The sequence below is a fragment of the Nematostella vectensis genome, chromosome 14 (genome assembly GCF_932526225.1).
Source record: "Nematostella vectensis chromosome 14, jaNemVect1.1, whole genome shotgun sequence".
NCBI classification, from domain to species: domain Eukaryota; kingdom Metazoa; phylum Cnidaria; class Anthozoa; order Actiniaria; family Edwardsiidae; genus Nematostella; species Nematostella vectensis.
This window is the reverse complement of record NC_064047.1, coordinates 8,314,864-8,328,948: the sequence shown is the minus strand read 5'-3', so window position 1 is coordinate 8,328,948 and position 14,085 is coordinate 8,314,864. Positions and strand designations below refer to the sequence as shown.

Here is a 14,085-nt window from a genome sequence, read left to right as displayed (position 1 = left end):
AATGTTCCATGTTTCTAATACGGAGATATGCACCAAGTCGATTTGCGAGTACGAGTTTGTTGTGCGGGAGACGAAGACCATGATGTACTCCTCGGACGCTAATAATGCGTACCAAGTGAAACTCGAAGACGACGGTTCCTTGTCTCTACTTGCCACTCCACATGGCTTTCACAGGTATGGCTGATGTCCTCTCTACGCTATCGCTTTGCGTGAGGGAATTTTTGAATATGATCAAATTTGTTATAATATTGTCATGATAGTATTAGAGACTTGATAGTAGACAGGGAAAGGTCAGGATAGTGAGAGAAACTCCGCAAAATACATTGTTTGATTCCAAGAAAAGAATGATTATGAAGTTTACTTCGCATAAAAAGGGATTTCCATAAGTCATTTGTCTCGTGTCCCGTACGAGCAGCTACTAACATTTCTAAGCTCGTCTTAACGGAATGTGGAACGCAGAAAGAACTACACAGATCCCTATTCCAATAAAAGAGTTAAACACAGAAGGGTGCCGTTGTCTCGTTTTGATCAGCGAATTACAAAAATCCTAATAATGAAGGTTTTTTTTAATACAAACTGAGAAACAGATATCAAAGAAAGCGGCGCGAATATAAGCCTAGTATAATGCGTTTTGCCTTGTAGTTTACGCTTGGACCCCTCCAAAAATAATTCTTAACCAGAAATCTATCGGAGCAAAACCTGGTTTGTACCCTACGTACTTTGCGTCACACATTTTGAAATTCACATTTCCTAACGGAATTCACGATAAAATTCCGCATTCCCCTTACTTCGATTGCTTTGTTGGACTACTAGACACACTGACAAAAGTCATATACGTTGACAGATAAAGCACACGTTTCCTCACCCCACACTTAGAGATTACGACAGCCTATGTGTTGGGCAGGAATGTTCTCATTACTAGAAACCAGGGTGCCCAACGTCGAGATGGTACGCGAGACGTACCATCTCTGCGCGATCCAGAGCTCGTTGCTAAGGAGCTTAGGAGCTGGGGCTCGTTATAACGTTGTATTATGAACCATTATTAATGCAAGTTCATGCAAATGAAGATTCGACAATCGACTTTGTTTGTGTATACACAGGTAGCCCAAGCTCGGTCAATGAGTGATTTGAATCGACCGGCTCATTGACCGAGAGGACTTATGGTGTTGTTACTTTATGCTAGTATTCTTAAAATGTAATAAATTCACTCCAGCGTGATGTAGTACTTGTAGTCGTCTATTGTTTCCACGTTTAAAAGATTGCTGCATAAAGGAATAATCCCTGGGGGATTAACTTTATAACTTATTATTATTATTGAATAAAACAGAAGGAGCTTCACATTCTTTTATCATTTGAGCAGTAAAATACGAGCCAAAAAATCTTTTCAATATGGCCACTAATTGGCAAATGATAAGGAAAGCGGTCGGCTCGATTATAATGTTTATAATGTTCCATGTTTCTAATACGGAGATATGCACCAAGTCGATTTGCGAGTACGAGTTTGTTGTGCGGGAGACGAAGACCATGATGTACTCCTCGGACGCTAATAATGCGTACCAAGTGAAACTCGAAGACGACGGTTCCTTGTCTCTACTTGCCACTCCACATGGCTTTCACAGGTATGGCTGATGTCCTCTCTACGCTATCGCTTTGCGTGAGGGAATTTTTGAATATGATCAAATTTGTTATAATATTGTCATGATAGTATTAGAGACTTGATAGTAGACAGGGAAAGGTCAGGATAGTGAGAGAAACTCCGCAAAATACATTGTTTGATTCCAAGAAAAGAATGATTATGAAGTTTACTTCGCATAAAAAGGGATTTCCATAAGTCATTTGTCTCGTGTCCCGTACGAGCAGCTACTAACATTTCTAAGCTCGTCTTAACGGAATGTGGAACGCAGAAAGAACTACACAGATCCCTATTCCAATAAAAGAGTTAAACACAGAAGGGTGCCGTTGTCTCGTTTTGATCAGCGAATTACAAAAATCCTAATAATGAAGGTTTTTTTTAATACAAACTGAGAAACAGATATCAAAGAAAGCGGCGCGAATATAAGCCTAGTATAATGCGTTTTGCCTTGTAGTTTACGCTTGGACCCCTCCAAAAATAATTCTTAACCAGAAATCTATCGGAGCAAAACCTGGTTTGTACCCTACGTACTTTGCGTCACACATTTTGAAATTCACATTTCCTAACGGAATTCACGATAAAATTCCGCATTCCCCTTACTTCGATTGCTTTGTTGGACTACTAGACACACTGACAAAAGTCATATACGTTGACAGATAAAGCACACGTTTCCTCACCCCACACTTAGAGATTACGACAGCCTATGTGTTGGGCAGGAATGTTCTCATTACTAGAAACCAGGGTGCCCAACGTCGAGATGGTACGCGAGACGTACCATCTCTGCGCGATCCAGAGCTCGTTGCTAAGGAGCTTAGGAGCTGGGGCTCGTTATAACGTTGTATTATGAACCATTATTAATGCAAGTTCATGCAAATGAAGATTCGACAATCGACTATGTTTGTGTATACACAGGTACCCCAAGCTCGGTCAATGAGTGATTTGAATCGACCGGCTCATTGACCGAGAGGACTTATGGTGTTGTTACTTTATGCTAGTATTCTTAAAATGTAATAAATTCACTCCAGCGTGATGTAGTACTTGTAGTCGTCTATTATTTCCACGTTTAAAAGATTTAAAGCGTATATTTGGGGACGTTTCATTTAGCGATGTTCGGTGAAAATTAGAATTTCCTTTATCATTTCTATAGTTCAAATTACTCATTGACAGAGCTTGGGCTACCCCCCCCCCCCCCCCCCCTCTCTCTCTCTCTCTCTCTCTCTCTGTCCTTGTCTCTCTCTCTCTCTCTGTCTCTCTCTGTCTCTCTCTCTCTCTGTCTCTCTCTGTCTCTCTCTCTCTGTCTCTCTCTCTCTCTCTCTCTCTCTCTCTCTCTCTCTCTCTCTCTCTCTCTCTCTCTCTCTCTCTCTCTCTCTCTCTCTCTCTCTCTCTCTCTCTCTCTCTCTCTCTCTCTCTCTCTCTCTTTCTCTCTCCCTCTTAAATTTTATTATTTGATGCCGTTCTCCATCAGCTTAGCCTTATCACTTGCCATTTTTACTACGCTTCAGTGTTTGTTTTCGAGTGACAGCTGAAGCGAGCAAAATAAATACCTCGGGCTTGCCCCCCTGAACAAAGTTTTCTATTTAAATCGTCTTTTTCTTTGTGTAGAACGGTACCAAACATTAGTATTCCTTTGGACAAGGTGCACACTGTTGACGGCATCAATAGAACAATCATCACTATCAACGACCAGTTCCCAGGTCCGACTATTGAGGTCACTGAAGGGGCCGAGGTAAGCGATCAGACAAATATAGTTAATGTCATTTCCCAGGTCCGACTATTGAGGTCACTGAAGGGGCCGAGGTAAGAGATCAGACAGATAAGACATAGGTAAAATCAATTCCAGGTTATTCTTTGAGGTAACATTTATGGAAAAAATAATCCAAATTGGTACGAATTAATTAAACTTAATCATTGTCAAAAAGGAAGATTTCTTTTGTTTCAGGTTGTAGTGACAGTCGTCAATCACCTGTTAAAAGAAGGCGTGACTATTCACTGGCATGGAGTGCACATGCGCAGTAACCCATGGATGGATGGAGTCGCGTACATAAGCCAGTGTCCAATCCAGGTCAAGGTAACGCGTCACGTGACTTGCGGTCTTTTTCCTTGTGGGCGCACATAGTTTGGATTGCCAATCCAGGTCAAGGTAACGCGTCACGTGACTTGCGGTCTTTTTCCTTGTGGGCGCACATAGTTTGGATTGCCAATCTAGTTCAAGGTAACGCGTCACGTGACTTGCGTTCTTTTTCCTTGTGGGCGCACGTAGTATGGATTGCCAATCGAGGCCAAGGTAACGCGTCACGTGACTTGTGGTCTTTCTCCTCGTACGTGTATGTAGTGTGGATTGCCTGTGGTGTGTATGTGTGTTAAAGGATTGTGTGGGAAATCTTGATAACAATTACATTGATGATTGCTGGGTTGTAATGCCGCTGCTGGTAATGACCCGTCCCGACGTACCTTTTCGTTCCGTTCTCAAAAGCACCCGCGTCCACTTGAAACGTTTTTATGATGGCACGTTCACACGAATACTCAAAGTATACGATACGAAACGGTACGACCTGCAGCGCAAACATTTTTTTTCTTGTTTGAATCATGCGCGCCAAGTGAATCATCGAATAGGCCCGATTTGGTCCGTCCACGGCACCCAAATGGTGTCGTTTTTAAAGTTTTACATTCTGGAAACAATTTCAAATAATAGTTCCGTTTTCAGTTCATCGTCTTCGGGATAACGTGTGGACGATACCTGTATCTAAAAAAAAGGTTGCGTTATCAATAGAAAACGAATACTCGGGGACAAGGTCTAATAGTGACGGTAACGGCGATAATTACGTGGATGATAACTGTCGATATGAAACCACAGAAGAAAGCGTTTGGACAGAGTTAAATGTATTGGGACACTTTGCTGATGTTTTTTTTTTTTTTTCATTTATTTTTTTTTTCTAGCAATCTTTCCAGTATCGATTTATCGCTGACCCGCCGGGGACGCATTGGTATCATTCGCACTTTGAGCTCCAGAAATCTGACGGGCTTTACGGTGCACTGATCATTCACAGGTAGAAAATTAATGCGATAGAGCCCCCGTAGGTGACAATAAAAAAACACTGGGGCCCAAAGAGCTCTCATATATTTAAAGGAGATTTTCCATTGGTGCAGTACCACACAAAGTCAACAGCCATAGACCAAGAAAATGATTACGATTTCAATCCTAAACATACCTATTTCCAGAGCTCTTTTCAGACGAACAAGACCCTTAATAAAGTCAATAGCCAGTGACCAAGAAATGCTAACGATTTCAATCCTAAACATGCCTAGGAGCTCTTTTCAGACGAACAAGACCCTTGATGTTGCCCTTAAAGTATTAGGCTCAAGCTCTGACATAGAAATACGCCTTACTGTCGAATCCGTTGTATCGCGACGCTGCGTTTTCAAAACACGATTTGTTTTGGTTTTCTGTTCCGTCAGTAAAATTATTCTGAGCCAATCAGAATCGCTTTGTGCACTTCACTGGCTATCCTCTGGACGAAAACCAGACAGTGTCGCGACAGAAAGCCAGGCAACTGCACTAGGCAAGAGATGGCAAGAACCTGATTGGCTTTAGAATAATTTGACTGGCGGAACAGAAAACCCCAAAACAAAAACAAACCGATGTTTTGAAAATGCGGCGTTGCAATACAACGGATTCGATAGTAACAGAAGCCCTAATTTGATTGAACCATTCGTGTGGGATTTAATATCCTGATTATCAAAGCAAACTTGGAACACTTCGTTTCCAGGTCGCTGCCCCGCCTGCCGTATCACGTCATCACTTTGAGTGACTGGTTTCCATGGCACTCCACTGAAATAGAGATTTCAAACCCACTGCGAATAACACGGAAAGGATATGGGGATATCTTCTATGCCAATGAGAAACTTAGTAAGGGAATTATTGCATTACATTCTATTACGTTGCATTAAATATTATATCAGTGGCGGAAGTAGGGGGGGTGGGGGTGGTCCCCTCCTTCGGACTGAATGGTTTGAAAAAATGTATTGGAGCTGAAACCTACAAATTATTTATCCTCCCATGACCCGATGTTGTGTGGTTTGTAATCTAACGTTACATTATAAACCCCCAACAGAACACAAGAACCCACCTCACATCTTCTTGCGTTCAAAGAGGCGAAATAAAGATTTCTCTCAGTGCTTGTGGTGCACCGCAATATGACTATTTGAAAATATGTAGCGAATATTCTTACCAATGCGCGTCTCAAAGAGGGGGTAGTTAGATGGAGAAGGAAGCAAACAGAAAGGGCGAATAATATAATAAGCGAATAATGTTCATTACTTGACTTTTTGTTTGATAAAAATAAGATATCTTCAAATTTTGTTAAACAATAGCTGGGATAACCACTGCAGCACAAAATATGTGCTCTGACTGGGAATTCGCGATTGTTGTGTGTTTGCAGGTTATATGTTTGACTGGACGATTGAAAACCACTTGCACTATTGGTCGGGTTTAGTGAATGGAAAAGGTCGCCATGGCAACAACACTGCACCGCTCAGCATCTTCAGGGTCAAACCGGGATCAACATACCAACTGCACGTGATCAACACGGGACTCGTCTATCCGTACAGGTAAATACACATTTACCAGCTGCACGTGATCAACACGGGACTCGTCTATCCGTACAGGTAAATGCCCATCTACCAACAGCACGTGATCAACACGGGACTCGTCTATCCGTACAGGTAAATACACATCTACCAGCTGCACGTGATCAACACGGGACTTGTCCATCCATGCAGGTAAATACACATCTACCAACAGCACGTGATCAACAAGGTACTCGTCTATTCGTACAGGTAAAAACACATCTACCAGCATCAGCACGTTATCAAAAAGGGATTCGTCTATCCGTACAGGTAAATTCCCATCTACCAACAGCACGTGATCAACACGGGACTTGTCTATCCATACAGGTAAAAACACATCTACCAGCAGCACGTTATCAAAAAGGGATTCGTCTATCCGTACAGGTAATTTCCAATCTACCAACAGCACGTGATCAACACGGGACTCGTCTATCCGTACAGGTAAACGCACATCTACAGGCAGCACGTGATCAACACACATACCAGGGCCGTAGCATTCCTCGAAATATTAGGGGGGGGGGGGGTGGTATAATACAGAAACATTAAGAAAATATTGGGAGGGGCACAGCCACGCCCCTACTTGTTATTCCCTTGTAATAACGGGGGGGGACACATGCTCCTAGTGCCCCACCCCCTGCTATGGCCTTGCATACACATCAACACGTGATCATCACACAAATAATTTTATAAAAGAAACTAAACATTATTCCTGTGGCTGCTTTTGAATCTCCAAAAAAAACTTTGGCTCTCATAGCGCACTGAAGGCCCCCAAATAATGTTTTTTTAAATATTGAGATAAATGCAAGTAAAAATGTTGTACCTTTTTATCTGTCTCTTTTACTGTTTGATAATCCGAAATATACCCTACGCAGATTTGCCATAGACCAGCATCAGCTGACAGTGGTTGAAAGTGATGGCCATCGCGTCAAACCCGTCACTGTAGATTCTGCGATTATCTTAAACGGCGAGTCCTACGTGTTCGAGTTCAAAGCAAAGACAAAGCCCACACACACTCGCTACTGGATGAGGGGAGTGAACTTCCGGACGGGCGTTGGACCAGGTGCTCCCCCAGATGGCTGGGTTTGGGACGCGAGGGCCGTACTCCAGTATGAATCAGAAGACAGTCGGGAGGACCCGATGACGGAAGAAAAATTATGTAGCGAAGAGTTCCCCTGTGTGGTACTAAACTGTCCGTGGAGAATCTACAGCAAGGTACGGTGGTTTCTAGATAATGGTTGTCCTGTGCATTTTAACGCGAAATTGAGATTGTTTTCCATTTGTCTAGTTTAAGATGCAATAAATGATCAATATGCATTAATAATTAATTTTTTGCATCTTGTACCAGACGAGAGGCTTTTAAAAGCTTTGAGAACGAGAAAGTTTTATGCTGGTTGCAAAACACCTCCGCTGGTTGCAAAACACCTCCGACGAGCCTGCTTAACAAGCGCTTAGTTGCGCTAGTAGCCGAGCGAGAATTGATCTTATTTGCGCGAGCAGGTTTCGGAGCCAAGATCTGGTTACATTAGCACACTAACCAGTAGTTCATTTGAAATGCAATGTATTGTTTTCCCTAAGATCTTGCTACATTGTGATATTGTGATTTTGAGATGGACTGTTCTCCCTAAGCAATAGCGGATCTAGGGGGAGGGTTCAGGGGGTTTAACCCCCCCCCCCCCTCCTTTTGGCTGCCAGAAAGCAATATGGCAATATGTATAAAAAAGAACCTCACCCCTTTGTCATTGAGCAAAAACCCCCTTTTAGCGAAAAGCTAGATCCGCCCCTGCTATGATCTGGTTACATTAGCGCATTAAACCAGTAATTCAGTTGTGATATTGCGATGGACTGTTTTTCCTAAGGTCTGGTTTCCACACCACACCTGTATCCCCGTATCAGACCTACGCTTGGACAAAACATACTACGATCCCGAGGTCATTGACAATCAGCCCGAGCGCAACGACGACGTGCACGAGGTCTTTCTCAATTTTGGCTTCCCAATTGGCTCCTCTGTCAACGCGCGAAGGTTCATTAGTCCCCGGGCCCCGCTCTTCCAAGACCCTGACACGTGGGGACTCACGGACTGCGCGAAGGCGTGTTCGGACGAAGGCTGTTGGTGCACCCACGTGGTTGAACTCCCACCAGGGAAGACAATCCATCTAGTGCTGAACTCCTACAACAATGCAAAACTCAGCCGTCCACGTCCATGGCCACAGCTTTCAGGTACAGGCCACGTGACAGGTACAGGCCACGTGACAGGTACAGGCCACGTGACAGGTACAGGCCTAGCTCCCGTTAACTTACCGGGGATTACCTTGAATGCGAAAATTGATACCCAAAACGTTGTTTTTCCTTAACATTTTTAGAAGAATTTATAGATCAACTATTCATCTTGAATTGGCCAAGTTGAAATATCAAACTTTGGTGGTTTTTTTCCGATTAAATATCGCCATTTTCAAGTTGTGTCGAGTTGTAGTGAGTTTTTATCACTTGAGAAAACCATTCCACTGCCCGGAAAGAAGGGGGCCAATCACGGCTAACATCATTTTATGGGATTCCCTACCAGCCAATCAGGTTTCTTTTCTCTCAAATGATTTGACATTTAGCTGTCACCGTGCGCCTAAAAAATGTAAACAACTTTGCGAAGGTATTGGAAGTTTTGCTACAAAATGAGACTTTATCTACTTGTTTTTTGTCTTTTTTTTTTTAAAGTGCCGATGCCACAGCAGTGGTTGGGGTACCAGTTGTCTACAGACATCAACAAATCCACGATTTTTATAGATATTCAATAATTATTTTGCCAATCTATTCATTAACTCTGAAAATTATGATTTGCTTGTCGGGAACCCGTAAACAACCGGGACCCTACCGCTAGCTTTGAGAAACGCTCTTCCTCGCCCGGAAAACTCTCCCGGTACCCTAACGGGCCCGATTATAACCGGGAGTTTTGAGAAACGACCCCCAGGCCCGAAGCCAAGATTTTGAGAGGGGCTTCGTTTACCCATTTAACAGACCATTTTCTCTATCCTCTATCCTCTTTTATTCGTCTTAGCTCGCAGTGGCACACAGTTTGCTTTCATTACTGAGGATTTTCCAGTCAAGTGGGGGGGGGGTTCCAAACAAACCCTATGGGCCTGCTATCAGTTCTTTCAAAAATTCTAGATAAGATAGGAATAAATAAGCCGGACATTAGAAAACCATTAATTTTGTGATAGATCAAAGTTTTGACTCTTTCAATCAAGTTCATCTGTGCTCTCTTTGCTGTTATTTGATCAACAGGTGTTGAAGATCGGCTACCCCATGCAGAACGAGACGACCGGTCAAATCTTGGGCATCAATCCCGACATCACTTGCGACAACGACTTCTGTAGCCGACAGAGATGGTCCGCGGGGCAGCCCAAGGATCTCAATTTCGACAACCCCCCTCTAAAGGACACGGTGGTTGTCCCATCGTTCGGTTACACGGTCGTGAGACTCAGTAAAGAGAATCCAGGTGCGTGCTATAGGAATACGCAGGGCCGTAACAGGGGGGTGCACTGGGGACACGTGCCTCTCCTCCCCCCCAGTAGGGGCGTGGCTGCCCCCCCAGTAGGGGCGTGGCTGCACCCCTCCCAGTAGGGGCGTGGCTGCCCCCCCAGTAGGGGCGTGGCTGCCCCTCCCAATAGGGGCGTGGCTGCACCCCTCCCAGTAGGGGCGTGGCTGGCCCCTCTCAGTATGGGCGTGGCTACACCCCTCCCAGTAGGAGCGTGGCTGCCCCGGTAGGGGCGTGGCTGCCCCGGTAGGGGCGTGGCTGCCCCCGGTAGGGGCGTGGCTGTACCCCCAGTAGGGGCGTGGCTGCCCCTCCCGGTAGGGGCGTGGCTGCCCCCTCCCGGTAGGGGCGTGGCTGCCCCCTCCCAGTAGGGTCGTGGCTGCCCCCACTCAGTAGGGGCGTGGCTGCACCCCTCCCAGTAGGGGCGTGGCTGCCCCTCCCGTAGGGGCGTGGCTGCACCCTTCCAGTAGGGGCGTGGCTGCACCCCCAGTAGGGGCGTGGCTGCACCCCCAGTAGGGGCGTGGCTGCACATCCAGTAGGGCGTGGCTGCCCCCTCCCAGTGGGGGCGTGGCTGCCCCTCTCCCGGTAGGGGCGTGGCTGCCCCCTACCAGTAGGGGCGTGGCTACACCCCTCCCAAGACTTTCTTATTGTTTCTGTATTGTGCTCCCCCGAATATTTTATTTCTGAGCCTGCTATATTCCTGAAAGGAGTATAACTTTCGAACTCATTGAAAGAATCAGTCTATGTCCAGAAACGGGCGTTGCGCATAATGATCCCTGGAGTATACTACTAATACTCTATACCCGTAAATTTCAACATGTCGAGTCACAGAAAGCCAGGACTATTCACTGAGAGCTAGTATAACTAGTTTTTGTAAAGTGTTTAAAACAAAACGGTTTTCCGAATTTGTGACTATACACAATAATAATAGTAATAATAATAATCTTTGATTGCGTTTTAACCTAAAATTTTGTTGTAATACTGCAATCTATCTAATCTATCTAATCTATCTAATCTATCTATCTATCTATCTATCTATCTATCTATCTATCTATCTATCTATCTATCTATCTATCTAACTTACACGGAAATCTGATTCAATTAGATTTTATACTATTTTTTTTGTTTCGTCGAAGGCTATTGGTTCGTTCATTGTCACGTGGGAAATCACATGACCGAGGGTATGGCGCTGATACTGAATGAGTCGTTTGCCAAGCAACCTCCCGCCCCGCCTGCATTCCCTACTTGTCAGCAGTTCTCTCTCGGGCAGAGTGCCTTCCAGGATATGCTAAAAAGCAATGAAAAGTGTCTTGATGGAGGTTGTACTGCGCATGCCCCTCTTGTCACCAAGACGAGGAATGACGAGTATTGTGAGGTGAGCATTTGGTTGGATGCCTTTTTTAAAATCTTTTTTTTTTTTTAACTTTTGTTTTTCCAGCTGCACAGTCAATTCATCCTTATTAGAACATTACATGCCATATTTGGAAGTCTGCTTCAATACCATTTTCCTCGCTTTTTAATCGCCTTAGAACTGTGTACGTCGAGTGAATTTCCACTGCGTAAATTTGCAGGAATTTGGGTTTTCTAAGATTTCGCAGGCCGCCATTTTGAAAAATCCACCCAGGCCCTAACGTTTCAGAACACCACAAGTTTCCACCACAGGTCTTTGGGCCATATGGCTTCTAACATTTTGAAATTCTTTAGTGATGCCGGTCTTCTACCAAGATCTTACATATTATATAACTTTTATTTCGTGATATTTCGAGAATCTCGCGAAACTCGTGTAATTAAGACAATGCTTACATTTCAGGTACTAAATTCATCTCAATTTCATCTCATTTTATTTGATCTCACTATGTTTTCAAATTTCATTTTCACTCCACCTAATTTTGTTCTACGTCGACTAATTTACTTGTTCCTAAAATAAACTATCTTGATAGACATACATTTTTATTTTTTATGATTGTTTTATCTGATCACGTGTCTGTGTGACAGGTCCTGGTGGGTCACGTGACCGCTATCCTTGTTGTCCTCATTCTATTGGTTGTGCTGATGCTAGTGGTAACTGTCGTCTGCATCTGTTTACTTGTCAAACAGAGAAAGGGAAGTGACAGTGCAGTCATCTTTAGTTCTTCAAAAGGAGTACATTTGTGACTTTATAATTTTCTTCACAATATGACTTATCTAAAGGTACTAATACGAGCAAAAAATCATTCAAAATTGTTTCGCAACACAAACGGTGCAAGCTGAATAAGTTTGTTTCAGAAAGTAGAAGGTCGTTCTACCTTATTCAACAAAGCTTGTGAATGTTGCGCGTACTACCACAAAGAACCAGGTTTTCTCATAGCAAAATGACGTCAACACAACTCAAGCCACACTGACGCTTGTGATTGGTTGAGACAAGTTGGATGGTATTGTTGCTGGTATTACCGTACCTTAAGCTAAATAACCGCCTCTTTCATAACTATGCATAATACTCAAGGTACTTTTCGTAATCATTCGCCAATCAAAAGTTAGGCATTCTGTCAGGGAACATCCTAAATGTTGCACATTTTTAGGAATTTGTGTGTGTGAATCAGAAAGCAAATTCCATAACAGAAAAAAAAAAAGAACCTCCATATTATGGAGGAAGTCTCCCTCTCCACGCTTTCAACGAAAAGTTACATCCGCTCTTTCAACGAGAGAACAGACAAACTTGCCAAGTCTAAAATATTTGAATTTTACACGTAGACCTCGAGTTTGAAAATGCTATTATTTTCCTGAATTATCCGTTTCTTTGTCAAATGTAACTATTGTATATTTTGCTTTTACTGAGTTGGTTAAGTGATCGAATGCGAATTACTAATTGAATAGCAGTCAAACAGCGAATTCTTCAGTCAAGGTCACTGGGGCAACCAACACGAGTGAACAAAAATAATCTTTTGAGCACGGGCTTTCGGATAGTTTCACAAATATATTTAGTAATGTCTTTTTTGTCTTAAATAAAAATATTCCCACCTCAACTGGTTGTATTTGCCCTGTTTTTGCTCAAGGTACAGTAATACGAGCAACAAAACCATCCAAAGTCTTGCAACAAAACTATTTGAATGTTGTGGGTGTTACTATAATGAATCAACTTTTCTTGTATCAAAATGACGTCACATCTCAAGCCACACGTCTGACGCTTGATTGGTTGAAAGGGCAACAAGTTAGATAATTCTTTTGCTCGTAATACCGTACCCTTAAGGCCGATTTAGACGATACGATTTTGCCTATAACAATCGCATGCGAAACGCTTGCGTCAGCATAAAACTCAAGACGCAAAGTCTAAATCAGCTCTACAACTCCGCTACGACAAGAGCTTACGACACGAACAAGTTGTAGAACTTTTGAATCATGTTTCAAAACTCTACGACTTTGTGCCCATATTTGGTAAAATAACAGAAGCATTGAGGCGAATCTTTCTTTCAGGGGGAGAGACGGGAGGCGATGACTGTTTTAGTTCGTAAATATGGCGGAAATCCATACCCCATACGAAGATATCGTCGGCGTGGATCTTTGGCCATACGTTGCTCCTCTAAGATTAAACAATATGACCCATTCTGTCAGCCGTTCCTTCTCTCTGACCCTTCTTCGTCTTTTTCCATTTGTTTTTATTACGGCGTAAAATTGCAGCAGCAATTGCTGCAGCTGCAAAAGTGCGACGGTCCGCCATGGTTTTTTTGTTGTTGGCCCCAGTCCTCGACGAGTAAAAAGTGCAAAAGTCGTACGCGATTTCCTTGAGACGTAAGCGAAAAGTGTCTAAATCAGAGCTAAGTCATGTCGCATGCGATGGTTGTAGGAAAAAATCGTAGCGTCTTAATCGGCCTTTATTAAAGCTTTCGCGATGACAAAGCACTTTTCAAACTTGTTAAAAAAGCAAAAACCAAAAAAAAAAAAAAAAAAAAGCAGTTCCAATAGGGAGAAAATTAGAACTTCAATGTCACAGAGAAGAGATTTGTACGACACCTCTCATTTAACTTTAAGCAAATAAGATCAAAGCGGCTGAGCTGCTTTCAACCGAATACTCAAGGTCCCCCCACATCTATACATAATGAAGGCCGATTTATTCTGATCATTTTCAGTACAAGGAAATATAGTAGGGGTGGGGTGTGGGGGGTCAAAAATCGTACCCAAAATGGACATTCCAGAGAGGTGGGGGGTCATACCTCCGGGTATGGATATATTATGGAACTACACAATAAACGTATAGTTAATAGGGTGGTTATTTTGAAGTTTTCTTGTAAAGAAAGCGATGTATTTTCGAATGTTAAAAGTAATAAAG

General features: G+C 43.2%; 1 protein-coding gene across 1 annotated transcript; it reads left to right on the top strand.

Annotated features, from left to right (window-relative positions):
• The first annotated feature begins 235 nt into the window (after positions 1-235).
• LOC5500400 (L-ascorbate oxidase) lies at positions 236-13,686 on the top strand. The gene is given in 12 exon segments (XM_048721703.1): positions 236-1,619; positions 3,236-3,359; positions 3,573-3,701; positions 4,571-4,680; positions 5,401-5,540; positions 6,073-6,241; positions 7,132-7,471; positions 8,116-8,442; positions 8,444-8,476; positions 9,533-9,746; positions 10,919-11,157; positions 11,778-13,686. Coding segments are annotated over 12 exon segments (2,214 nt in total). The 5' UTR covers positions 236-1,389; the 3' UTR covers positions 11,937-13,686.
• Positions 13,687-14,085: the final 399 nt, after the last annotated feature.